This window comes from Furipterus horrens, unplaced genomic scaffold (genome assembly GCF_987537825.1).
Source record: "Furipterus horrens unplaced genomic scaffold, mFurHor1.1.pri manual_scaffold_1, whole genome shotgun sequence".
Taxonomy (NCBI): Eukaryota; Metazoa; Chordata; class Mammalia; order Chiroptera; family Furipteridae; genus Furipterus; species Furipterus horrens.
Window position 1 is genome coordinate 193,507,284 of NW_028327171.1, and position 27,188 is coordinate 193,534,471.

The 27,188-nt window shown below is 38.5% G+C and overlaps 1 protein-coding gene across 1 annotated transcript in view; it reads left to right on the forward strand.

The window, feature by feature from the left end:
• The window catches only part of PARD3B (par-3 family cell polarity regulator beta), a 966,908-nt gene that overhangs the window by 131,469 nt on the left and 808,251 nt on the right, over window positions 1-27,188 (forward strand). The window contains exon 2 of the mRNA XM_090282860.1: window positions 15,650-15,751. Coding sequence (XP_090138986.1) covers window positions 15,650-15,751 — 102 coding nt within the window. The remainder of the gene's footprint in view (window positions 1-15,649; window positions 15,752-27,188) is intronic.

Here is a 27,188-nt window from a genome sequence, read left to right on the forward strand (position 1 = left end):
TCTTCTTTTCCTATGGCTGAGTACTATTCCATTGGAACCTGGTATTTTATTTATGGGAAAGTTTTAAATAAGTAGTAGATTCAATTTATATAATTGTTGTTTTTGTACTATTATAGTTTCAATTTTTACTTTTAGTTTCAATAATTTTTAAAAGATTTTACCTATGTGTATTTAGAGATGGGGAAAGAGTGAAAGAGAGGGAAAGAAACATTATTTGTTGCCACTCAGTTGCCTCTCGCACATGCACCAACCAGCCCACAACCCAGGCATATGCCCTGACTGGACATCGGATTAGGGGCCTTTCATTTTGAGAGATAACTCTCAACCAGGTGAGCCATGCCAGTCAGGGCTATTGTCAGTTTTGATAAGTTGTATTTTTCAAAGAATTTGTTTATTTTATATAAACTGTCAGTTTCATAGCTCTGATGATCTGTAAGATCTTTGACCCTGCTCCCAGAGTCAATCCCTGCCCCGTTGTCCATGTCCATGGGTCATTTATACCAGTTCCTTGACTAGACCCTTCCCCTATTCCCCTTCTTGCCCCTCTTCTCCCCTCTTCCCTCTCCTCTGTGGTCACTGTCAGTCTTTTCCTTGTTTCTCCCCAAACCATTTCACTCCATTTTATGCTTCTGCCCCCTTTGTCACATATTAATTGACCCTAGTGACCTGGGTTTATTTCTGGGCTCTCTATTCAGTTCCATTGATCTATGTCTCTGTTCTTAAGCCAATACTGGACTGTTTTGATTACTGTAGTTTTATCATATAGTTTGATATTGGGTATTGTGATCCTTCTTACTTTGTTCTTCTATCTCAAGATTGCTGAGGCTACTCAGGGTTGTTTTTGATTCCATGTAAACTTTTGAAATAGTTGTTTTAAATCTCTACAATATGATATTGGTATTTTAATAGGGGTTGCATTGAATCTATAGATTGCTTTGGGTAGTATGGACATTTTAATTATGTTAATTCTTCCAATCCATGAATACAGTATATGCTTTCATTTATTTGTATCTTCCTTAATTTCTTTCTTCAGTATTCTATAGTTTTCTGAGTATACATCTTTTACCTCCTTGGTTAAGGTTATTCATAGGTACTTTATTTTTCTTGTTGCTATAGTAAATGGGATTTTTTTCCTAGTTTATAATATTTCATTGTTGATGTACAAAAATGCCTTCAATTTCTGAATATTGATGTTGTATCCCACTACTGTGCCAAATTCAATTATTAGCTTAAGTAGTTTTTTGGTGAAGCCTATAGGGTTTTCTATGTACACATAATGGAATCTGCAAATAATGACAGTTTTACTTCCTCTTTTCCAATTTGGATGCCTTTTCTTTCTGTCTTTCTTTCTTTCTTTTGTCTGATCACTGTGGCTAGAACTTACAATACTATGTTGAAAAAAAGTGGTGAAAGAAGACATCTTTCTTTTGTTCCTAATCTTAGGGGGAAAGCTTTTAGTTTTTGCCTGTTGAATATGATGTTGGTTGTAGGTTTCTCATATGTGGCATTTAATATGTTGAGGTTTGCTCCCTGTATTCCCTCTTCTTGAAATTTTTGGAATAGTTTGAAAAGGATAGCAGTTAGCTCTTCCCTAAATGTTTGGTAAGATTTGACTGTGAAGCTGTGTGGTCCAGGGCTTTTGTGTGCTGGGAATTTTTTGACTACTACTTCAATTTCACTAGTTGCTATTGATCTATTCAGGCTTTCTGCTTCTTCTCGATACATTTTTGGGAGATTATATATTTCTAGAAATTTGTCCACTTACCAAGGTTGTCACATTTCTTGGCATATAGTTGTTTGTAGTAATATCTTACAATCTGTTGTATTTCTGTGGTGTCAGTTGTAATCTCTTTTGTTTCTTTGGATTTCATTTATTTAGGTCTTCTCTTTTTTTCTTGATGAGTCTTGTTATAGACTTGTCGATTTTGTTTATCTTTTCAAGGAACCAGCTCGATTCATTGATCCTTTAAATTATTCTTTCAATCTCTATGTTATTTAATTCTGCTGTGATCTTGTTTATTTCCTTCCTTTGACTCACTTTGGGCTTTGTTGTTGTTCCTGTAGTTCTTGTAGATGTAGGCTTATGCTGTTTACCTGATATTTTTGTATCATTTTACGTAGACCTGTATTGCTCTGATCTTCCCTCTCAGGACTGCGTTCACTGTGTCTCATAGGTTTTGGGCTGTTGTATGTTCATTTTTACTTGTTTCCAGATTTTTTAAAAATTTCTTCATTGATCTCATTGTTAACCCATTTATTATTTAATAGCATGTTATTCAGTCTCCATGAATTTGAATGTTTTTGAGTTTTTCCCTTGAGGTTGGTTTCTAGTTTCAAGCCATTGTGATCTGAGAAGATGCTTAATATGATTTCAATTTTCTTGAATTTGTTGAGGCTTGTTTTGTTTCCTACCATTTGATCTGTCTTTGAAAATGTTCCATATGCATTTGAAAAAAATGTATATTTTGCTTCTTTAGGGTGAAAGGTTCTGTATATATCTATTCAGTCGATTTGATCTAGTACTGTTCAGTGACACAATATTTTTGTTGATTCTTCACTTGGAAGATCTATCCATTGTTGACAATGGGGTGTTAAAATCGCCTACTATGAATGTGTTGCTGTTGATACCTTTCTTGAAGTCCTCCAAGATTTTCCTTATATATTTGGGTGCTTCTATGTTGGATGCATATATGATCACAAGGGTTTTAACTTATTGATAAATTATTCCCTTGAGTATTATGTAGTGTCCTTCTTATGGCCTTGATTTGAAATCTGTTTTGTCTGCTATAAGTATTGCTACCCTTGCTTTTTACTTCATGTCTGTTTGCTTATAATATTTCTTTCTATCCCTTCATTTTGTCTATGCAGGTCTTTTGTTCTGAGGTGTGTCTCTTATAGATAGCATGTATGTGGGTCATGTTTTCTTATCTATTCAGCTACCATGTCTTTTGATTGGAATGTTTAATCCATTTACATTTAAGGTTATTATTGACAGGTATTTATTCATTGCCATTTTTTCCCTTTGTACCTGTGTTTGTTCTCTCTCCCTCCCTCTCTCTCTCTCTCTCTCTCTCTCTCTCTTTCTCTTTCTCTCTCCTTCATCTTCTTAAAGCAGTTTCTTTAGCATCTCTTGCAATGCTGGTTTGGTGGAGATATATTCTTTTAGTCTGGAAAACTCCTTATTTTGCCTTCCATTTTAAATGAGAACCTTGCTGGGTAGGTAGTCTTGGTTGTAAGCTTTTGCTTTTCATTACCTGGAATATTTCTTGCCATTCTCTCCTGGCTTGTAGTATTTCTGTCGAGTAATCAGCTGATAGTCTTATTGGAGCTCCTTTGTATGTTACTAGCTGTTTCTCCCTGTTGCCTTTAAGATTCTCTCTTTGTCTTTAAATTTTGCCATTTTAATTATGATGTATCTTAGAATGGGCTTCTTTGGGTTCATTTTGTTTAGGCTCGCTCTGCTTCCTGGAGTGGTATGATGTTTTCTCTAATCAAGTTAGGGAAATTTTCTGTGATTAGTTTTTGAAATAGGCTTTCTATCCCTTGCTCCTCTTCTATTCCTTCTGTTATCCCTGTGATCTGGATGTTATTACATTTCATGTTGCCCTGCAGCTCTCTTAAATCCTCTTCATTTTTTAAAATCTTTTTTTGTTTTGTTGCTCTGAGAATATTTTTCTACCTTGTCTTCCAGCTTGCTATTTAGATCCTCTGCTTCATCTAGCTTGCTTTTAATTCCTTCTACTGTGTTCTTCATTTCATATCTTGTATTCTTCATTTCTTCTCAGCTCTTATTGATAGTTTCTATGTGCTTTTTCATGCTGGTGTAGTTTTCAGTAACTTCCTTGTAGCTGCCCTAGGGTTATTTGTAGTTCTCACTGAGCGTATTGAGCATCCTTATAACCATTATTTTGAACTCAATTTCTGATTGTTTACTTGCTTCTGTTTCATTTAGCATTATTTCTGGGGATTCCTCCTTTCCTTTCGATTGGAGGTTGTTTATTTGTCTTTCCATTTTAGGTGATACTTCTTGTATTTTCTTGCTTCTTAGATTGATCTGCTTTGACTCTCTGTCATTGTGGTGTGACCTTATGTGGTATAAGACCTGTAGGACTCAGTGGGGCAGTCTTCTTTATCTCCTGAACTTGATGTTCTTGGGATGCCCTTTATGCCATTTATGTGGGCTCTCTGGTTGCAGATGGGTTTTGGTTGTTGTTGGGTTCTTCTTTGGTGGGTCTTTCCCTCCAGCTGGCTGACTGAGAGTCACTCCACCACCATGTCTTGTATGCTGTTGTACAGGTGCTGCCAGAACAAAATCAAACAGCCCAGAAAACAAACACACAGCTTCCAAACTATCCCACACTCACCATCACAACTCAACAGCAAATGAGCCAATATTAATAAAAGTGTAAACAGGCCAAGACTGTTATAAGAAAGAAAGAATGAATATAAGATGACTAACAAAGAAAAATGATTTTGGGAACGTACAGTGAGGAACAATAATGAGAGTAGGGAATAGAGACAAGGTGAAGAGAGAAAGTAAAATTTACATCATAAATAACAGAGGGAGGAACAAAGCAGAATGGAGTAAGAGAACAGATGCATATGTTTAAACAGAAATTTAAAAATAAAGTGATAGAAAGAAAAAATAAGAACCAAAATTGGAGAAAAAGATCCACCACAGCACTATCAACAACAAATGAGCAAAGATTAATATAAATGAGATGGGAATAAGAGGGAAAAAATAAAGAAAGAAAAGTTTAAGAGATCTCTACAGGAAAGAGAAATGATTTTGAGAGGATAGAGGGAGAAGGAATACTAGGTATGAGGAATGAAAACTATGCTAAGACATAGAAAAATTAAAATTTAAAATGAGTAAAAGAAAGGGCAGGAGGAAGGCAAAATAGAATAGGGGAGGGGAACAATAAAATTTGAGATTTGAAATACAAAAGTAGCGAAGATCTAGAAATAAAATTGATGAAATGCAACAGTCACGATATCCACAACCAATGATCAAAGATTGATACAGATGGAGAGAGAATAAAGGTATTTTAAGAATGGGTAAAAAAAATGTGAGATGACAATGAGAAGGAATTGGTTTTGAGAAGCTGGGGGATAGAAATAACAAGAGTGAGGAATGGAAACAAGCCATAGCAACAGAGAAAATAAAATTTAAAACAAAAGTTAGAAGAGGAAAGCAGAAAATAAAATGGAGTAAGAGAAAGGAGGAGCTAAATTGAGATATGAAATAAACTATAAGATAAAATCTAATGACTTAATTGGTACACACTTGAAGGGCATGAAATGAGTGTTAGAAAGCAATGCAGAAGAGAAAATAATGCAAATAATGAAGAAGATCATGGTGGAATCTATCTCAGTAAAATATAGTGTTTATCACTATTTTCTCTTTCTGGATTTGCCCCTGGTGGTGTCAGATGGTGTCCCAGTCAGGTCCTAGGCAACCTGTTCAAGACTACCAGAGATCTACAGTCTTCGGCTGTCTCCTTCAGTTGTTAATCTATTCAATCTGTAATCTACAGTGTGGTTTAAGAACCACAGGGTGGGGCAGAGTAATTCCCATGGGCAGGGCTATTTCGTCCCCTCAGGTTGAGGCAAATTGGAGGGGACTGCTCTGCCTCAGCAAGATGGCTCCTGCAGAATGAGGAATAACTCAGCACAGGGATCCAGGTGGCTGCTTCCTCAGTTCTTTCACCAAAGCCACCATCCCCAGACTCTCCTCAAGTATCTCTAGTCCACTCTGCATCCCCACTCCTTGCCAGATTCTAGGGTTAGTGGCTGCAAAAGAAATTTTATTCATTGGCCCTTTAATAAGCTTTCTCTGTCTCCATCTGTCGCTTCCTAGCAGACAAAAACCTTGCCACTCTTCACAGCTGGATGTTATCTGGGATGTTATCAGTCACGTTGTATTGAAGTGGTTTCTTCTGTCTGTCCGTAGTTATAAGGCTTCTCTCCAGCTACTGTTTAGTTGGTTATTACAGATAATTTCTCTACAATTTAGTTGTAATTCCAGACTGGTCGTGGGAGGAGGTTAGTGTAGCTTCCACTTACTCTTCCACCATGTTGGATCTCCTGACTACCTACTCTTTTCTAGCCTCTTGCTTTTAGCACTTTTTTTTTTTTGCTAATATTTGCATAAAGGTTCCATTACACACTGCTTTAGTTGCATCACACAATTTTTGTTTTTAATTATTTTTGTTAAAACTACTTTCTAATTTTTATATTTTTTAATCTATGGATTATTCAGAACTGTATTTACTGATTTCCAAACAACCAGATATTTTCTAGATGCCTTTCTGCAGTTGATTCCACAGTGATAAGTGAAATATTTTGAACTAGTTCTAGACTTCTGAAATTGCTGTATATTTATTTCATGTGCATTTATAAAAAATGTATTTTCTAATCTTTTAGGGTGCAGTGTTTTAGGTATATTTATATAATATAAATAATTTAGGTTACTTTATTAATTGTGTTGTTCAGGTGATTTATATTTTATTGGAATTTTTGCTTTCTATTTTTCTATCAAAAGTCTGACACTGTGATTGTGAATTTTTTTAATCTATTCATTTTGGCAGTATATATGTATTGAAATTATACTATCAGGTTCATGTAGGTTTAGAATTAAAAAAATTTTTTCTGTTAGATATTTCTATCATCATGGATGTCTCCCTTTACTTGTAGTGATGTTTCTTAAAGTCTCTTTCACCTGATGTTACTATGGCCATATAATGTTTCTTTTAGTTAGATTATAGATTTCTAAAGCTGGAAGCAGATTTATGATTTGGTTTTTCAACTCTCTAGGTATTACTTTCAACCTAGCATAAAACCACTTGGTCCCTTCTAGTTTTCCTGAATTCTTTGGAACATACTTGATTAAAGTCACATCAGCTCATCTTCCTCTCCTAGTCTTTTCTGAAGTTTGCTCTTGGTTGATTTATTTCAAGAAGGCAGAGGCATATTCTGAAGACAGGGCTAACTCATAATAAGGTATATATTCATTTGTGCATTTTCTGACTTAATTCTTTCCTTTCATGTGTCAGTACTGCTCTGATAGTCTTTGCTCTGGCACCATTTTCTGGAACTTTTGTTTTTCCCTGTCTGTGCTTGGTTATTCCAGTTTCCAGACCTGCTTGGAGCACTATGTCTTTCCTGAGTGTATTCTGGAGCATCTGATTTTCTTCTGTTCTTGGATAGAGGGGAAAATAACTTCAGAGGATTATGACAGAAATAGTTAGTTAAAATGTGCATGCATATAAAACTTCATAATCCTCTACCCAACTTCTAATCCCCCAGCTTCTTCCTTAGCAGGAAAATCTTTTTCTTTATTGCTTACTGAATATTTAATTTCATGATTTTGAGGATTTATGTTTGGAACCTTCCCTCACTTGTGAAAAACTAGAGACACTTATGCAAAGACTACAGTTTTCCATTATTGTGCTCTTGTGTCCTTTACACTTCGATGTCTATGTGGTATGTTGTGCAGAAGGCCATAGATCCTTTAGTTTCACTAATGATGAAGCAACTGAGGCCAAGAGTAATTATTTACTTGGACCCACACAGTTAAGTAGCGATAGAAATGGATACCCTGCCTTACTCTTAGACAATGGTTTTTTTTTTGTTAAGTTCTTTCATCTAAATTTTTTTTCTATGTTAAAAAATGCACCTTTGTTTTTGCTGTTTATTAAGCATCTGACGTTGAATAAGTGAATTTACCTACCTATGCCTTGCTTTCCTCGCCTCTAAATTGGATTGATAACCACTTCATGAGTCTGTTTGAGTTCATCATATAAAACATGCAGTACCTGTTATAGTCCCTGGCCTATAGTAAGTAGTAAAATAAATTAACTGCTATTATAATGATGAAGATAATAATGCAAATGTTGAAATCTTATTTTATGGATATATTGTACCAAATTCACAGAATTAAATTCTACAAGGAAAATTCTAATTTTCCATTAACTTTCATTTTACAGTTGTTCTTATTTCACCGTGGATAACATTATTCTTGTGAAAACACAAAGCCATAAAGAACTAGTTGCATTACTGAGCACTGTAATTACCACCACTGGTAAACACATCCCTTCTCCAGACATCGGCTTTGGCTTTGCAGAGATTTCCTCTCTTTCTGATCTTGTCATCATTGCAGGGTATTTTTTTCCTGTTGAACCCTAAGCATTTTATTTAGAAACCTCCACATTTTTCCTCTTTTGATTATTGACATAGTCTCAGTTCTCAATAGTCACAGCATTATAGTATCTGGCTTGCCAGTTTACTCCTCCACGTATTGTAGATGGAAAATTTTTGTTCTTTAAAGCCATGGCTAATACAAATTTTCTAAGGTATAGGGATAAATTTCATGTCATCTACCCACAGTGAAGAATATCTGTTGCTATTAATATCAGTGCCTGCTTGGAACAGTTTTTACATTGATCATTAAAAGTACCCTGTAATTGTCTTCTTCCCATAATGTATCTGTTTTAGTTGCCTATATCAGTTCACCCTTGTAGACTGTTATAAAATCCCAGTAGTGTTTAAGTTAACCATGCATTATTTAAAAAAAAAAAAAGATGATACTATAAGAAATGGAGAAAATATAATGTATATTATGTGATTTTTCAGTACTTTAATGATCCTAAAAGTGTAAGTAATAAGATTTATTTCATAGCACATGTACTAGAGACACTTTCAAAATAATTAAGAAGTTATATGTATTAGGTATTTTTATAATCTAAAGGTAGATTAAGTATCACAGTCATGAAAAATGCTGTACTTTTTTCAAGTCATTGTGTGAACCATGACACATATGTGAACACCTTTTCATGTTTGATCTGTTTTATTCCTAATGGTAATAAAAGCAAGTAAATGAAATGTAAAATGTTTACTGCAAGGTAGTGGTTGAAATTTTTACATGCATAGAGGAGTCAGGGTGAATTTATGATCTTGTGATAGCTATTGACTGTTAATATTCTTTGTGTGTTCTTATAGTGATCTATCACACCATGGCCAAAGTACCATGGGGACAAAAAACATAGTTGGTGTGTAGTGTGTGTGTTGATTTACCTCTCTTGGATGTGTAAAATATTAACTGAGACTGCTTTCATATAGCATATCTGTTTTTGTTCAGAATTGCATGTGTGTTCACAATTAGCCTTTCCTTCTTTGGAGTGAATAAAATGCAGTATCAATGTGGGATGGGGAGAGTTAAAATTGCACAGTCTTATTTATATTATGGCACCATGCATTTCACTTAAAAATATTTTGGGTGGGGGCTGAATATGTGATGCCAAAATTATCAAATTACTTTTGTCACTTTAGTTCTGTAAAACTTTTAAGTTCTATACTATTTTGAATCAAAATTAGAGAAAAATATGTCTTAGTTTCAAGTTCTGTGCCTCATTTTCCAGAACATCTTAGATCCCACAAGTTTTTCGGAGAGAGAGAGAGGTTATGTGACATAACACCCCCATCTTGCTGCCACTGGTCTGCTGGTCCCTTTGCCACTGACCAGATCCTCTCCCTTGCTATTTCTTGAATTTCCCTATTTTCAATCAGTCTTTGGTTTTTGTCTGTTCCTACTTCCAGGCAGGAAGAGAAGTATACTTTAAACTTTGTACTGTTGTTGAGGGGTAATTGTTTACTTTAGTCTTAGCTGATAAAATCTGCTTCTACAAACTGAACATGAGAAAAAAAGGAGACAACCTAATAGATGTCAACTTTTAAGTAATTGAATATTAAAAAAGCAAACTTTTTAGAATACACCATTTTTATAAACATGTTTAAAATCAACAAATTTTATCTGTAGCATTAATATATCAAAAACTAACTCAATGGAAGTTAATGGAAATTAATTAAATTGACCTCCTTTGGTAAGAAGGCTATTTTACAAGGAAAATGTAATACTCCATAGATTTCAGCCAGAAGTCCTGGGTAGATTTGTAGAAATATGTTGCTCATGGCATGGCCGTGGCAAAAAGATTCACTTCTGGAAGATTACTTGGGGAAGTTCTTTCTTGCTCTCTTTTCTGTATAGTCTAATGGCCATTCTATAGAGTTTTGTCTACCCCAGTACTCTCCCTATTTAGAATCTCGTCGTGATCGTCGTCGGTAGCCGTCCGTCTCGAGAGACGATGGCGTAGCTTCTTGAGAGTCTTATCTGCGCCGCCGAGAATGGCTGTGCAGTCCGACTCGGGAGTGACAATCCCTGCCGCACTTGTTACAGGTGAAGGCAGATGGCTGTTGTTGCTGCTGTTGACGCTGCTTCCTCCTCAATCTTTTCTGGACCGCCTCCTCGTTGCGCGCAGCCTCTGCGCGTGACGTACCTTGCCTGACCGCGAGCCTCCAGGCTAGGCGGTCGTCTGCTTGAACTTCCCATGTGTTGAGATTGATGGAGCATTGTGTCATGTCCTTTTTGCAGATGTCTTTGAACCGCAGTTTTGGGCGCCCTGTCATCCTCTGGCCTTCTGCTAGCTCGCCGTAGAGGAGGTCTTTGGGAATACGGCCTGCATCCATTCTTTTGACATGGCCGAGCCACCTGAGGCGTCTCTCGCTAAGAACTGCATGCAAACTGCTCATGTTGGCTCGCTTCAGCACCTCGGTGTTGGGGACCTTATCCTGCCAGGCGACATGCAGGACGCGTCACAGTCACCTCATGTGGAAGCTGTTGAGTTTCCTTTCGTGCCTTGCGTAGGTGGTCCACGTCTTGCTGCCATAGAGGAGAGTGCTGAGTACGCAGGCTTGGTAGATGCGCAGTCTGGTTTTCTCAGTGAGGCTGGAATTGTTCCACGCTCGCCGGTTCAGTTTGGCCATAACTGTGGCTGCCCTGGCGATTCTCCGGTTGACCTCCAAGTCGACTGACAGAGAGCTCGAGATGGTGGACCCGAGGTAAGTGAAATCGTTGACAACCTCCAGGGTGTATCCGTCGATGGTGATGCATGGGGGAGTCCCCGTGCCTTGAGCCATAACGTTCGTCTTCGTCAGGCTGATGGCTAGTCCGAACTCCTTGCATGCGTGGGAAAGGCAAGTGACTAACTGCTGGAGTCCCTCTTCGGAGTGTGATGTCAAGGCTGCGTCATCGGCGAAGAGCATCTCACGGATGAGCACCTCTTTGACTTTGGTCTTGGCTCGTAGACGGGCCAGGTTGTAGAGCTTGCCATCGGATCTGGTGTGAATGAAGACACCCTCGCTGCAGTCCTTAAAGGCGTATTGGAGGAGCATGGAGAAGAAGATTCCGAACAGCGTAGGCGCGAGGACACAGCCCTGCTTTACTCCGCTGCTGACTGGGAAGGCCTCAGAGGTTGCGCCGTTGTAGGACACCGTGCTGTGCATGTTGTCGTGAAAGGACATGACCACAGCAAGCAGATGTGGTGGACAGCCAATCTTCCGTAGCAAGCTGAAGAGTCCGCTTCGACTGACCAGATCAAACGCCTTCGTGAGGTTGATAAAGGCGAGGTAGAGTGGTTTATGCTGCTCGTGACACTTCTCCTGCAGCTGGCGTAGGGAGAAGATCATGTCCACTGTTGATCGGCCAGCTCTGAAGCCAGACTGGGACTCTGGGTAGACGCGGGAAGCAAGGGTCTGCAGGCGGGCAAGAGCGACCCGGGCGAATACTTTGCCGACGACGCTGAGGAGAGAGATGCCCCGGTAGTTGTTGCAGTCGCTGCGGTCTCCTTTGTTCTTGTACATGGTGATAATGTTGGCGTCTCTCATATCCTGGGGGATGTAACCCTCCTTCCAGCAGAGACAGAGTAGATGGTGGAACGGCTGTAGCAGGACTGGTTTCCCGCTCTTTAGGATTTCTGGAGGGATTCCGTCGCTTCCTGGTGCTTTCCCGCAAGCGAGGCGGTCGATGGCTTTGCTGAGCTCTGCCGTAGTAGGTGGGGTGTCTAGCTCCTCCATGACTGGTAGGTCTGGGATGGCGTTAAGAGCAGTGTCTGTTACGGTGTTCCTCGTCGCGTACAGCTCGAGGTAGTGCTCGGTCCACCGCCGCATTTGCTGTTCCTGGTCAGTGATGACCTCACCTGTCTTGGACTTAAGGGGGGCGATCTTGGAGGGGACTGGGCCTGTTGCCTTCTTGATACCCTCATACATTCCTCGTGCGTTGCCTATATCGGCGGCTTCCTGGATGCTTCTGCACAGGTTTAGCCAATAGGTGTTGGCACAGTGGCGGGCGGTCTTCTGGACTTTGTTCCTGGCAGCCCGTAGAGCTTGAAGTGTACTGGGAGTGGGTGTGGCCTTGTAAGCCAGTAGGGCCTTCCTCTTAGCCTCGATCACGGGTTCCATTTCTTCCCAGTGAGCCTCGTACCAGTCAGCGTTCTTCCGCTCTTTCTTCCCGTAAGCAATAATGGCGGAGTTGTATATGGCGTCGCGGAGACGTGACCAATTGGATTCGATAATGTCATCTGCCGCCATTCCCTCGCCGAGTGCATCTTCCATCCTGTTGATGAATTGCTGGGTCTTAACTGGGTTGCTGGCACAACTGGTGTTGATGCGTGGGCGACCCTTCATCTTGGAGTGGTGCAACCTCTTCGACGTTATGCACACCTTGCTTACCACAAGGGCATGGTCCGTGTCGCAGTCTGCACTGTGGTAGCTGCGAGTGAGGAGGGTGCTGCCAATATCCGTTCTTCTGGTGATGACGTGGTCCAGCTGGTGCCAGTGGCGGGAGCGGGGGTGCCTCCATGACACCTGGTGGATCTCTTTGCACTTGAAGAATGTGTTTGTCACGCACAGGCTGTGGTGACACAAAAGCTCAAGCAGTCGCTGACCATTCTCATTGATCTTTCCTCTCCCAAAGTTTCCGAGGCAGGTGAGCCAGGCCATGTGGTCGGCTCCTACTCTTGCGTTGAACTGTCCAAGGAGATAAAGAGCGTTACTTCTGGGGATCTTGGATAACGCTTTGTCCGGTGCATGGTAGAACTGTTCTTTCTCTTTGGTGGTGGCGCAGAGGGTTGGGGCGTACGCGCTAAGAATGCTGACTGGGCCGAAAGTTGTTGACAATCGGAGGGTAAGTAATCTCTCTGTGCCTCCTGTGGGTGGCTCTATGGAGTTAACAAGCGTGTTCTTCACATCGAACCCAACACCGTGCTGTCTTGGTTGGTCCGGAGACTTCCCTTGCCAGTAGAAGGTATAGTTGGTTTCTCTGATAGTTCCGTTGTTGGCCAACCGGGACTCCTGTAGAGCCGCAATGTCGATGTTTAGTCGTGCCAGTTCCCTGTCGATGACGGCAGTTTTCCTGGCATCATTGATCCACAGAAGGTCTGCAGTAAGTCCGGGACACATGGTCCTGATGTTCCAGCTAGCGAGGCGAAGAGCTGGAGGCTTCTTTCTTTTTTTTTGCTTGGAGTTGCCTGGTGCGAGTGTTTTGTGGCCCACTTTTCGAGAGACGCCTCTCTGATCCCCACGCACCCTGTGGGGCAGGCGAGCCATGGCGAAACGGCACCTAATTGGCTGGGGGCTGCCCAGCTTGAGGCGGGCGGTAGCTGTCCAGTGAGGTGCAATGACCTCTCCCACTGTCAGAGGAGACCCCTGGCGCTTGTTTCCTTCGCCAATCGGATGAGCTTATAACCGGTATCTGTCTCCTCCCGTGTTGAGTCGACATCTTGCGATGATGCTGGAGTGTCCTCTCCAGTGAAGCTACAAAGCCTGGGCAGGGTGATATGGAGGGCCAGCTGTTGCCCATGCAGCAGACCCCCCCCCTCTCTTCACAGCTGAAGGATCCAAGGGGAAAGACAGAGTCAATACAGCTTGGCTTCAGGTGCGCCGCAGGAGTTGCCGGTGTTGACTACAACGTCAAACCGCCTTAGGGACTCCGGCTCCGGATTTTCTGTCGGGGTTTACTCCCTTAGCCTTTCCCCTGAAGAGGTATGCCGCAAGGCAGCGGAGGTTTTTTGGAATCAGAGTTTTCCTTCTCTGATGTGCCCTGACTGGAAGATCGAACCAGCGACACTTAGCTCGCAGGCCGACGCTCAATCCACTGAGCCAAACCAGCCAGGGTTAAATTTAGAATCTAGTCTGTTGTTATTAGCCCACCTTTTATAGCACAATCACCTTGAGTTTGGAAAGATCTCTGATTAAAGATTATGATTGATGGGTATCTTACACTTTTCTTACCTGGTTGTATAATCACTGCTCATGTCTTTGTGGTCTGCACCTGGGCAATAAAATCAGGCAAAATTTCCCAATAAATTATTAGTGTTTCTACTTATAAGCCCAGTATTAAAAGCAAAAGGAATTCCTTTCATTTTGCTTGGAATAGCTCTTCAAATACTTTATAGAAAACTTAATTTTAAAATATCAAAAGCATAGCTAAAGAGAATTTCTTTCTATTTTTAAAGCCTATTACTTTATCAAGTCGGATTATTGAAAAGCTATATACTTGGGCCATATTTCAGTAGCCTTTTGCATAGATGCTTTAAAAGAATTATTATTTAATGGCATGCCCTTGACTTATTATTTAATAGTATGAGGCAATTAAAAAGGAGACTGTATGACAACTGTTTCTATTAGTTTTTGTAGAATCGCACTTGAATTCTGTGGGTAATGTTTGTTCTTAATACTTTATATAAAGATTTATGTAGTAAAGGTTTAGAGCTTTATCCTAGAAGAATTTCCATTTCTTCTCACAAACTGGTATCTCTTTATTGGAAACTGAGTGATTTATAACTCAAAAGTTTCCCAGTTTGAGAGGCTTTCTAAGAGTCACAGAACCAAATTGATTATCGCTTTGCTATTCTGGTAAAAAACTTGACTAATTTTTTTTTCATTGGTTCATATTCTTGTCTCATTAGTATAATGCTCCACTTTTATACCTTTTCTGGAAATGGGCAGTATATAAATAACTTAATGAGCTACATTACTTAATTCTAAGCTGTAGTATCAGTGTATCTAGCCATATATCAAGTTGAGGAAACAATTCTTTCCTTAAACCTTACACTCCTAAGCAGTTGTTTTAAAAAAAAAAAAAAAAAAACACTTGAAAATCTCCTAAATTAGTAACACAATTGAGTGAACCCCCGCATTCAACTATGACACAGTTTGAGCTGCTGTCATGCTACAGTAAATGGAACCGAATGTGGGAGCTCTTGTTCCCAATATAACTGAATCTTAGAGCTGAGGACATGCAGAGAGCATAGCAATCCAAACAACAAAGCATCAGTGGTCACCCCACTTCATTCATATAATTCCAAAGTGACAGTGATTGCCACCCCAGATTTCTGCCTTTTGATTGTTTTTCCTCTGCAGCTTTGGGATCTCAGTTCAACTTCCAATCTTTAGCCTCAGAAAGTACTTTCAAGCAGATCTTTCTTTTCCAGAGTAGTTTTAGGATTACCTAAATTGTAGATTATGCTTTTCAAAGAGTTGAGCAATTTATTTTTGCATTGCAATTTATCTTCTAGGAAAATTAAATAAATAAATAAATACACACACACACACACACACACACACACACACACACACACGCTTTGATTTACTGATTTACGTTAAACGGGATAAAAATGCCAAATATTTATCGAAGTAAATGGATAACTTTTGATTTTGGTGTTTAAAATTTTTATTATTACTGGAGCATATTTTTAATGAGCCAGTTTATTTCTTTTAAATTAAAATGTATATTACTTTTTTGATGGTTCTACAGGATCCTGGCTATTGGGTAAAGATTCATCACTTAGAATACACAGATGGAGGAATTCTGGATCCAGATGATATCCTGGCAGATGTCGTGGAAGACAAAGATAAGGTAGATGACTAAAAATATTTCTCTCTGTTTTCTTTTTAGTGTTGTATGTTTTTCCAGAGATTTAGAGTCTTAACAAACTCATGTGTCAGTTATTATTAAAAGGTACCATCTGTTCAGGTTTTACCTGGACAGCCCATAAATCAAAGTTCTCCATCAGGTGTTTGGAAAAACTTTGTCAAGATTTGGGAATCATTTTATGGTAGCCTAATTAGCAGATACTTCATTCCCAAGAGTTCCTGATCCATCTCAGTAAATTAGTGTCAGGCTCTAAGGCTGTTAGAGTTTTCACTGTCGTTGATGTGTCTGGAGTTTATTCTTGGCCCTTGCTAAATATTCAACTTAATGCCTGAGATTTGAACATGTTTCAAAGTTGATAATAAAATAGGGAGGAAAGTCTTGTAATGAACTATGGTGAAGACTTTTCCTGAAGTAATTGCATGCAACTATCTTCATGATAGTTTTGTTTTCATTGCTAAAGTAAAACACTGAATGTTCCAAAAACAGTTTGAACATGTTTTGCCACCTACTTGGGAATAATCCCATTGCAAAATCTTGTTTTAATGGGATTTTTCTTCTAATGCCAAACTGAAAAAAGTATAAATTAAAGTACTCATTTGCAATAAACTGGATTATTGATACTGGGACATTGTTTATTACTACTTCTGTGCTAGGCTCCTCTAATCAATGGTTAATGTGTCCTTCAGAATTGAACTATAGCTTCCCGGAGAGATCCTTGCCTCAAAGTTTCCTCTGCCGTGCATCCTTAGTGCTGTGTGCACTTGGCCAATTTGTGTCTGTAAACATGTTTCTCTGTATTGTTTTTTGAAATCGCAGGTATGGGTATGTGTGTATAAGTGTGTGTGTGTATGTTTTAACTAACTGGACTAGAATGTAAATTAGTAATTTATTGAACAGCATGTTGGGTGTTTCTATAAGATCTTTTTGGTTTTTCAAATTTAATTAGTCTTTGCAGATATACTGCCCACTTATTTTTTCAGTTTCCTGTTGGGACTCAATACGGGTTTGCCTTGCATTGAAATTAGCTACTTTATAAGGGACTTGTCTCCTTAAATAGATTGTAAGCTCCTAGAGGACATGAACAAGGAGATTTTTATTTCTTTTGTGTTCCTTGTATTTTAATATCTGGTATAATATCTTATCCAAACTTGATTCTCAGAGAACACTTACTGAATTAATGAGTGAAAAAGAAAGCTTTATTCTCTACAGTTGACTCTGGCTGCACATGGTTTTAATGCACACTTCTTTTTTGTGGTTTGGTCTCACAGTAAGTAACAATGTATTGTTTATGTTCATAACTTTAAAGGATGACTTTGACTTTTGTATTTCACTGTCTCACTTTCTGCTGCTTCTCTATAGCCACCTTATTCCTTTGAAATACTCTAGGCACTTTGGTTGTTAATAAAGAAGTTCTTTCTGTCTCAGATTTCACTGATGTCCAGTGTATTAACATGAAAAGCCAAAAAGTGACAAGTTTAAGAAAAACCTGAAGAAAATGTCTCACCCCAGCTTATCCAAGACCTCATTACAAGAAGGATGTTTCCATGAACAGTGCCGAGGGAAATAATTTGTTCTATAGAGTTCTGCCTTTTAGAGAATTCTTTTTAACTATCTTGGCAGTGTGCTTCTCAATCGCAATCCATTTACTAGATCCAGAAACAGCATTGTTATATGTAATATCCATTTTAAAGGGACTTCACCATCACTACTAAATGAGGTGAAAAGGTGAGATAATCAGTTAAAATCCTAGCAAAGGACTAGTGCTGTTTGACTTTAGATTTAGTCATTCCCGTAATGTACTTTTCTCTTCTACATGAAGTCTAACTTGTATTGTTCTACAGAGTTGATGGGAATTTATACTTTTGATACTGCCTGAAAATATTGTACTCCTGTCTCTTTTTTAAAATGATGTGAGTGGCAAAGAAAGCATCACTGATTTTTCTTTCCCTGACATCCTCTCTGCAGTCTTAAGATTTTTTCAGTTCATATGTGTAATGTGAAAGGAAGTTTCTGCCAGACTTTATTTTACCATACTTTTTTGTCATTTTAGATTAAGAAGTAAGTATAAATGATGCTTCTGGATGTTTAGTGACATATGAAATTCACCCTAGCCTTTGAGACATATTGAGCTTAGATAAAATTACAAGTCACCTATTTTCAAATTGGCTATTTAACAATCTATTGCATTTAGAGTACAGATAGAACGCAAGCCACAAGAGCCATGATGGATGTACTTAATCCTTGTGCCAAAGCCCACATAACTCAACTCCTAGGAAGGACTCACTACAGGTGAAAAATTTTAATTGGAAACTTTGAGAGCTTAACTGGAAAGAATGAAGTAGGAAAAGCAGAAACTTAGAGAGCAGTATAGGCTGTGGCCATTTATTTAGTATATAGAAAAGCCATGGAGTATACTCTGTAAAGACTAAAATTATAGATTAAATGGCATTTCACTTAAAATGAGACATGGGTTAATATAGTTTAGACAGTTTTCTAAATATAAGAAATGACTTTCTGAACTTTTGGCACCAGAAGTGGTTTGCCTTTGATCTTACCTCTGTTATTCCTTTGGCTAGAGCAGGTTTGGAATTTTGCATCTTACGATAAATAATAGTTGTATAAGATTTGTGCTGAAAAGTAATATTTATCCAGTTTGGCAGTCACTTTCAGAATTCTTCAGTTTTATGTATCAGCCTGATAATTCAAGTTCTTTGGGATAAATATCTAAGAATTTACAGCTTTACACCATCGTCTCTTCTCTGACTGCCTAAGGCTACTGACTTAGTTCACCTAATAACAACTACTTAATATTTTCTTGAGCACTAACAGTGGCCCAGAATGTGTTTGCACTTACATATTCTATTTTAGAGCAACCCCGTGGTCAGGAGCTATGTATTATCCCTATTTTTAATTTCTGAGATTAGCCACAGAAACTTTTAAGTGACTTGCTGAAGACCGCAAAGGTATAGTAAGTGGCAGAATCAGACTCTGGAGCCTAGAATTTAAATTTCAGCACTATTTTGTTCTTCTTCAATGCGCCAAACAATGTGTTGGGTGTTTGTATCTATAATTTCTAATTACAAAAATTCATCAATCATAAATAATAAAAAATTTGTTTTTACACAGGTACCTGATTGTTAAGAAATCATAACAGAACTCTGGAGTATAACAAAATTAATTCAGAATTAGTAGGTCATGCATATATAGTTAGCTTCAACTGTCTTTGCTTGAAGCCTGCATCTAATTTCCTTTAAATGCCTGCCTGTTTTACCTCTATTGCTTTCTCTGGCATCCCCTTTTTCAGATCCCAGTTCAGGTACAATTTAATTTCAAGTGGACTTTATAGACTACATTTGTTGTAGAAATGACACAAATAAATAAACGCTATATTCCAGTAACTACTTTTCAGATGCGTTGCAGAATGTGCACAAATCTTATACTGTTCAGTCTGCAGGAGACAGAATAATAGCCCTAAAGACATCTACATGCTAATCTCTAGAATTTGTGATTGTATGTTCCATGGCAAAAGGGTCTTTGCAAAAGTGATTACAGATCTTAAAATGGGGAGATTTTTCTGGATTGTTTGGGTGAGCCCAGTATAATCCCAAGGGTCCTTATAAATGAAGGAGAAGGGCAGGAGAGTTGGTATTAGAGAGACACAATGTGAGAAAAAGTTGATTGTCTGGTGCTGGCAGAATGTAGACAAAGAATGCAGTCAGCTTCTAGAAGCTGGAAAAAGCAAGGGAATGAATTCTCCCATAGAGCCTCTAGAAGGAACACAGTGCTGCTGACCCCTTGATGTTAGCGCACTGAGGCTCATTTCAGACTTCTCACCTCCAGAACTGTAAGTTAAGTTCGTGTTGCTTGAAGGTACTGTATTTGTGGTTATTTGTTATAGTAGTAATAAGACACTCATATACTGTCTCTTACCCAATTTTTTAACTTTTAAAGTGATGATGGCTTTCTCAAGTTTCATACTAACTGGGCTTTTTAGATCTTGGAGAATAGGAAAAATATCTTACTTCAGATTAGTTTATTGGTATGTGCATTCCTTCTAAGGTCTATCACAAATTGGTTCTCAGTTCATCAGGTGAGCCTTCACTCTTTGAGACTTGAATGTCATGCTGTTGTCTTGTATTGTGTAGAAGTCATTTCAGTGCCATACCCAAGATCAAGTAATATATTCCTTTATCAGTTTCTCATTGCAATACGTAATGGCCCTAAGAAGTCTAAATATTAACACTTAAGTGCTGGCTGGTGTGGCTCAATGGATTGAACACTGGCCTGTGAACCGAAGGGTTGCTGGTTTGATTCCCAGTCAGGGCACATGCCTAGGTTGCAGGTCAGGTCTCCTGTTGGGGATGTGTGGGAGAGGCCACCAACCTCTCACACAATAATGTTTCTCTCCCTCTCTGTCTCCTTCCCATCCCTCTCTATAAAAGTAAATAAATGAAATATTTTAAAAAATTAAGACTTTATAAGCCCCTGCAAAGTTTGTTCAGTAATTGCTAATTTTTGATTGTGAGAACATTTGATTATTGAACTTTTTAAATGATTGTTTTCCTTGTTAATTGACATTATTTTATCTTGACTTTCTTGTAGAAGACATTGCAATAAAATACCAAAATGCAATAATATAAAACTTGTATTATGTAAATTGGATTACTGCCATGGTCTTACTAAATATACAAAAGTAAAAACTATATTATGTGGTAAAGTACAGTGGGAGAATGTCTCTATTTTCCTCAAAACTTTGACTGTCATCAGAGTTTATTTTGGAGAGATGCCAAAACCTCCTGGACTCCAGCTAGGGCAAATTGGTCTCTAGGGGGTGAGTTGGCTTCCTGGATCATATGTGATATCTGGTACTGAAATATTACAGTTTCAGTTCAGCTTTATTCATTTTTAGTTATGTCTCCTTGGGCAAGTTTCTTCATTTCTATTAGCCTCAAGTTTCCCATTTGTAAAATGAGTAGAATGTTAGTTTTTATCTTACAGGGTTAGTGTAGAAAAACTATCTTAAGTTTTAATTACAGTATGGTATATAGTAAGTACTTAAATGTTAGCTGATATATAATAATATTATGGGATTATTATTAGCATTTTTTAACCTGTGTTTTGATTTAACCAGTAAATGTTTTAAATTTTAGTATTAAAACATCAAACTATTTCACAGTACAGTCTCTTTTTAAAAACCCTCATTAAATTTATTAAATTGTTTTAATTAGTCATTTTATGGGAAGATTATTATTATGATAAAACATTTGGATTTATGTACTAATGAAAAATCAAAATGCCAATATGATTGAAGTTAACAATAGAATAAGAATAAGAGTGCTTTTATCAGAATGTAGTGTTCTGATATAAAAAGCATTCAGGTATCAAATGTGTTTTTGAAGTGGAGACTGATTTGCACATTGAATGAACTGTGACCTAAAACCAGACACTGTCCTAAGTTGCGTTCTGAGCGCGCTCTGTTGCCCTCTAGTGGAGTCTGCAGCTACTTAGGAACCACCTTATAGGAGATCCTCCCTGAATGTGATGATGTATTCAGTTCTATTTCATTCTAAATCAATTTAACTATATTTTAAGGAAAACCCACAGACTCAGTCATGGATAGTAAAATCATACTTTATATTTCAACCAGTAGTTTTCATTTCTTCATGGTCTCCAATTGTACTGGTATTTACCAACTTTTGTGAGTTTTCTTAGAAGGGCTAATGCTAAATATTTGCATTTATAAAACCCCTTCTTTTGGTGTAGACTTCTCATCTTCCTGTTCATGAGTTAAAGGTTAATGGTTGGTTGTGATGAAGTATGTAACTCTTTCAGTGTGGAGTTAAAAAAATTTGTGAGATATATTGTTTTTTTCTGAGGACAGGGGATGCTAAATTAAGTAAGACTCCTTTAAAAAGAGGGTCCTGAGTTAATTACTTCATTTTTGAGTTCTCATTTTTTCAGTAAGACTCCCATTTCAAGGAGACACACCTATTTTAAACCCTTGATTTTTAACAAATCAGAAAGATTTTTAATATTGTTTTATTACAGTTGTCCCAATTTCCCCCATTGTTCTCCTCTCACCCCCCAACCCCCCACTCCTGCAGTCAATCCTCACCCTGTTGTCCATGTCCATGGGTCAGAATTTGGGGTTTTAGATTTTTCTTCTAAAGTTTTATTCTTTGGTTTATGGGTGTTGAAGTTTTGAAACCATATTTGAGACAAAGTGTTACAGAAATGAATACAGAAGCCACTAAAACACAAAAATATTAACTTGGCCAAAAATCCCATGTCAAACTTTAAAAAACTATTTTCTGTTTTTAGAATTAGAGTTATAGAATCATAGACCCTGAGAGACCTCAGCAATCATGTGGTCTAAGCCCATCATCTTACAACAGAAATATCTGAACCAAGAAGAGCACTGTATCACCAGCTGTGTCTTTCCGAGTCCATTTCTGCCTCCCCCCCGCCCCCCCCCCGCCCCCCCCCCCCAGAAGGCTGGTAACATCTGGTGCAGATCAAAACTACGCAGTTACCTCCCCCCAAGCTGGCTTCCTCCATTTCACTTCCTTGTTTCTATATATAAAAACATTTTTCCTGGTCTTCCAGGATTGAACATATACTTGTTTTTAAGATTTAGTTTCTTAACAAACAATTCATTCTTTTCTTTAACCTGTCTCATGTGTCTATTCCCCTCTTTGTATTTCCACAGCCACCAAATTTAAATCCATAAAATCTCAGGTAGGGTTACTTAAAGGGTAAGGAATGGGTGGCCTTGCCTTTGCTTCCTCCTTACCCATCACGTGTTCTGTGACATAAGAGCAAGCAGAGGGGCCAAGAACTTGGATTCTCCACAGCAAAGGCAGTTCTTTTCTTGGCTCTGCTATGTGTGTCCTTAGTTCCCTTACAGGCAATTGGAGCTGAAAATAGTACCATTTTTACAAGTTCATACATGTAAAGTGTTCAGGAGAGTATCTAGCCATCAGTATGTTAGGTGCAATGAACATACTACTGTTTTTAATGTAGATTACCTTATTCCTAAAGTAACGGTTAAGTCATACCATTTTTTATCAGTGTATACTAAATCAAGTCCAAACCTCCTGTTTATACATTATATTTAGAGGCCTCAGAATCCCCCCAAACTATCTTTTTAAAATTCAACCTTCTCTAACCTCAACAGTAATGAAACTATTGTACTGACTCTTCTCTAATGTGCTATGTGCTTTCTTGTTCTGTAGCTTTCTTAATGTCTCATTTGTTTAGTGTGTCCTTATTCCTACTCCCTGCTTATCCAAGAGTCATTCTATATATTATAGAATGTAAACTTCATGAAGAGAGGGCCTTTGTTTTCTTCATTGCTGTAACCTTAGTGTCAGGAGCAGTGCCTGGCACTTTATAACTGTTCAGATAGCTGTAGAGTGGAGGTCTTCAGCAAGCCATTTTACCATACTAAACTCCAGTTTTTTGCTTGATAAATGAGAGTGGTAAGTGATATCTTTTTCACAGTATCACCGGGAAGGTTGAGAAGTTGTGTGTGAAAGTACAATGAATAAGCATTATGTACATGTAAAATGTATTTATTTCTGCTGCTCAATTCTTATTGATCTTTTAAGATCCAGGTCAGATTGTATTTTTTTTTCCTACCAGTGTTGTCTACTCTCTCAATCCTAAGTGATTTCTCTGTGCTTGTAATTTTATAGAAATAATTAAGTAGTCTTTAAAAAAAAATACTATTGCCTAGTAACATTTATGTCACCTTAGAAATCTTAAGAATTTTATCATGGTGTAACTTGAGTCTTAGTTTTGTATCCCCAAATGAATTACATGCTTCTTTATAACTGGAATGGTCTTCTAAAATATTTTTTAATACCTGTATTTCTTACCTGTGCTTTAGTTTTTAATGTTGGCAGCCGTCCGTCTCGAGAGACGATGGTGTAGCTTCTTAAGAGTCTATCTGCACCGCCAAGAATGGCTGTGCAGTCCGACTCGGGAGTGACACGGTATCTGTCTCCTCCCATGTTGAATCGACATCTTGCGATGACGCTGGAGTGTCCTCTCCAGTGAAGCTGAAGCTACAGAGCCTGGGCAGGGTGATATGGAGGGTCTGCTGTTGCCCAAGCAGCAGACCCCCCCTCTCTTCGCAGCTGAAGGGTCCAAGGGAAAGACGGAGTCAATACAGCTTGGCTTCAGGTGCGCCGCAGGAGTTGCCGGTGTTGACTACAACGTCAAACCGCCTTAGGGACTCCGGCTCCGGATTTTCTGTCGGGGTTTACTCCCTTAGCCTTTCCCCTGAAGAGGTATGCCGCAAGGCAGCGGAGGTTTTTTGGAATCAGAGTTTTCCTTCTCTGATGTGCCCTGACTGAAAGATCGAACCAGCGACACTTAGCTCGCAGGCCGATGCTCAATCCACTGAGCCAAACCAGCCAGGGTCCAGTTTTTAATAGACATGTTTAATTTTAGGTAGTGATAGAATTGGAACTAGAATAAAATATTTCTACTAGTTCTTCTTTTTCTTTCACTGAACTGTGTTGTCTCTTTTAAATATTTCAGTAGGAGGCAGTTTGTGGGCATGTCTCAACCCCAGAGGGGCACTTTTGAATCAATGCCTTTGTGACCTTACTGTGGCAAAGACAAATAGTGCTGGGAGATAGTGACTTAAACCAAAGTAGTCCAGATGATGGCCATGTCAAATATGTTGTCCCTGGTGCCTTCTGCAATTTAGTAGGTTGGCAGCTAGAGTTGGGGGGTGGGGAGCAGATCTGTGCACAGATGTATGCATGTAGGAAGTGTGTGTGTATCTGTGCACAGATGTATGCATGTAGGAAGTGTGTGTGTATCTGTGCACAGATGTATGCATGTAGGAAGTGTGTGTTTATCTGTGCACAGATATATGCATGTAGGAAGTGTGTGTGTGTGTGGATCTGTGCACAGATGTATGCATGTAGGAAGTGTGTGTGTGCTCATTGTGTACATGTGGGGTGCAAAGTTTTCACTAGAGGTTAGAAAGAAAATATCAAGCCTGATGGTGCCTGTAATTTAGCTAGGCTTTTGAGTACAGTGAAGAAGGAAATATAAGAAAATGTTTGATATATGTGTAAAACTTCAAGTTTGGTTGGAGGGTAAAAGACTATAAAACTTGAGATTACAATAATGCTTTACTTAGAGCTAAAAATGTGATTCTAAAAAAGAATACCCAATGAACATTTTCACCATTACCACATGCCTATAGCAATATGTTATGTTATTGGACCCAGTTCTTCCAATGTGCTCTCTCACTTAACTTCTTTAGAAGCTATTCGTATAGGCATATCGATGCCCAAGAGGCATGGGGCCATTACTTTTTAAATACATCTACTTTTGACTTATATAACTTATAAATGGCAGTTTCATTAGAATACCTCGACTTACACCAAATAGAAAGCTACATAAGTTATGTAATATCCTCTTTGAAAAAGGCCAGTGCCTGTGGGTGCTAATTGGGCGTCCATCAGAAGTAGCTAGGTGTATATCATTTAAATCAGATTGCATTTCCCGAACATCTGGCTAAAACCAGCTTCATTACAGGAATATTGTAGAGTGTTATATGGCAGAGCGTTGGGCTTTGGCAGTTTGCATCTAGTTTTTTTCCAATTATTGCTCTAACCTCTCTCAACCACAGTTTTCTCAGTTGTAAAATCAGCTGCCCCTGCCCCACCGTCCCCACCGGGTTTGGAGGCAGATCAAATGAAGTTAAGTGTATGGTGACACTTTGAACTCTGATGTACCAAACAAACATAGCTCTTTTGTTCTTATCCCTTGCAGCAGGGATTTAAGGAAACATTTACTTGTTTGTCCAGGAGGAATTATGTGGTGTAAGAACAGTGACTCAGGAGAGAGGGATCTGAGAGAGGTTTGGAAGGAAGGAGGTGCTTATATGAAAAGAACAGTCTTTTCTTGTCATCCAATGAGGTGTTTGGGAAAAAAGGGACTTTTTTAACAGGAAGGAGGGCAGCGGTGGGGATTGTGAGAAGTGCAGGTTACTGAAAGGAAGATTGAATTTGCCCTTAGGAATTTAATAGGGGACAAGAAAAGATATCAGAGCTCCCACATACAGACAGCAAGGAACACATTGCAATGCAAGGGCACTTTCCCAGAGCTTCTCAAGATTCTGGAGCCTGTTACAATTTGTGTCTTTGTGTTCATGACCTGGTTCTCCTTAATGATTAGCAATAGGTTTCTTAACATGGAAAAGAACTAGGTAAGTCTTTGAAATGGTCTGTGTGTGTGTCTGTCTGTCTTAGGATAAGAGAGGTTTCAAGAAATAAGATAAAATATTATGGAAAGAAAAGAAGAGAAGCACTTTAATATCTGAGGTCCCATGATTTAAGGGAAAAAGAAAATATAGGCCAGCAGCAGGGATATTGCCCAGAACTGACAAATGACCCCTGAAACTTAAACAAGTAGTGATATAGATCCTTGATATTTTCACCAAGAGGTATTAGCTATTGGACTATTTCATGAAACTAGCCTGTACCAGACCCCTAGTTAATCTTCTACTGTGCTAGGTCTTCTCTTCCCATGAGCTCAAACTCACTTTATATCATTACTTAGCTACATTGTAAATCAGTTGGACTTTCGGGGAGGGCTGCTCTTAGAATCAAATTAAGGTTTATAACACTTCTGTTGAGGCACTTGTTCCAAATTCCATTTACATGTACAGATGTCTTACATTTAATAAATTTTTAGTAAATAAGAATATTTAATTACCTTATACTTGGCTTCTGAAATTGTAGCTTTTTAAAGTCCTATATGTATATAATTTTTCTGTTTAAAATTAAAGTATATTATAGAGCCTTTGGCTGGATTACCAAAGTTTATATTTACTGCTTTAACTTAAGTTCTCTTTTTAGCGGTTCCCTTCTTTTGATGTTATGAATCAACTTTGGAGGATCAAGTGACATTTCCTTAGCAATAAAGAAGAAAAGCTCCTTGTGCAGCCTTTAATCAGAAAAATAAAATAGCATGGAAGGTTGTTCATATATAATATCTTTATTCATCTTAAATTCAAAATACGTTACAAGTGAAACACACATATTTACACAATACTTAACCATTAACAAACCAGAAAGACTGGAAGCTAAGATGATTTGAGATGATTCCAGTAGCCCTACAATCTGAAATGTGCAGTTATATATATGAACAAAAAGTTGAAGAATCTCATAATTCCTGATAACAAGAGTTAGAAGTTGATGTTCTAGAATGCTAGCTTAGTATAGCCACTGAGTACCAGTTTGAAATGAAAGTAACATGATGGTACAGTGTGGTGTTCTAAAGAGCACACTTTTTAGAGGGAAATTTGACAAAGCTTTTGGGTGATTTATTTAAAAATGGAAGTACTTAATGTTGCTAAGACTGAAGAAGCTAGAAGTGTACTAGATAAAAG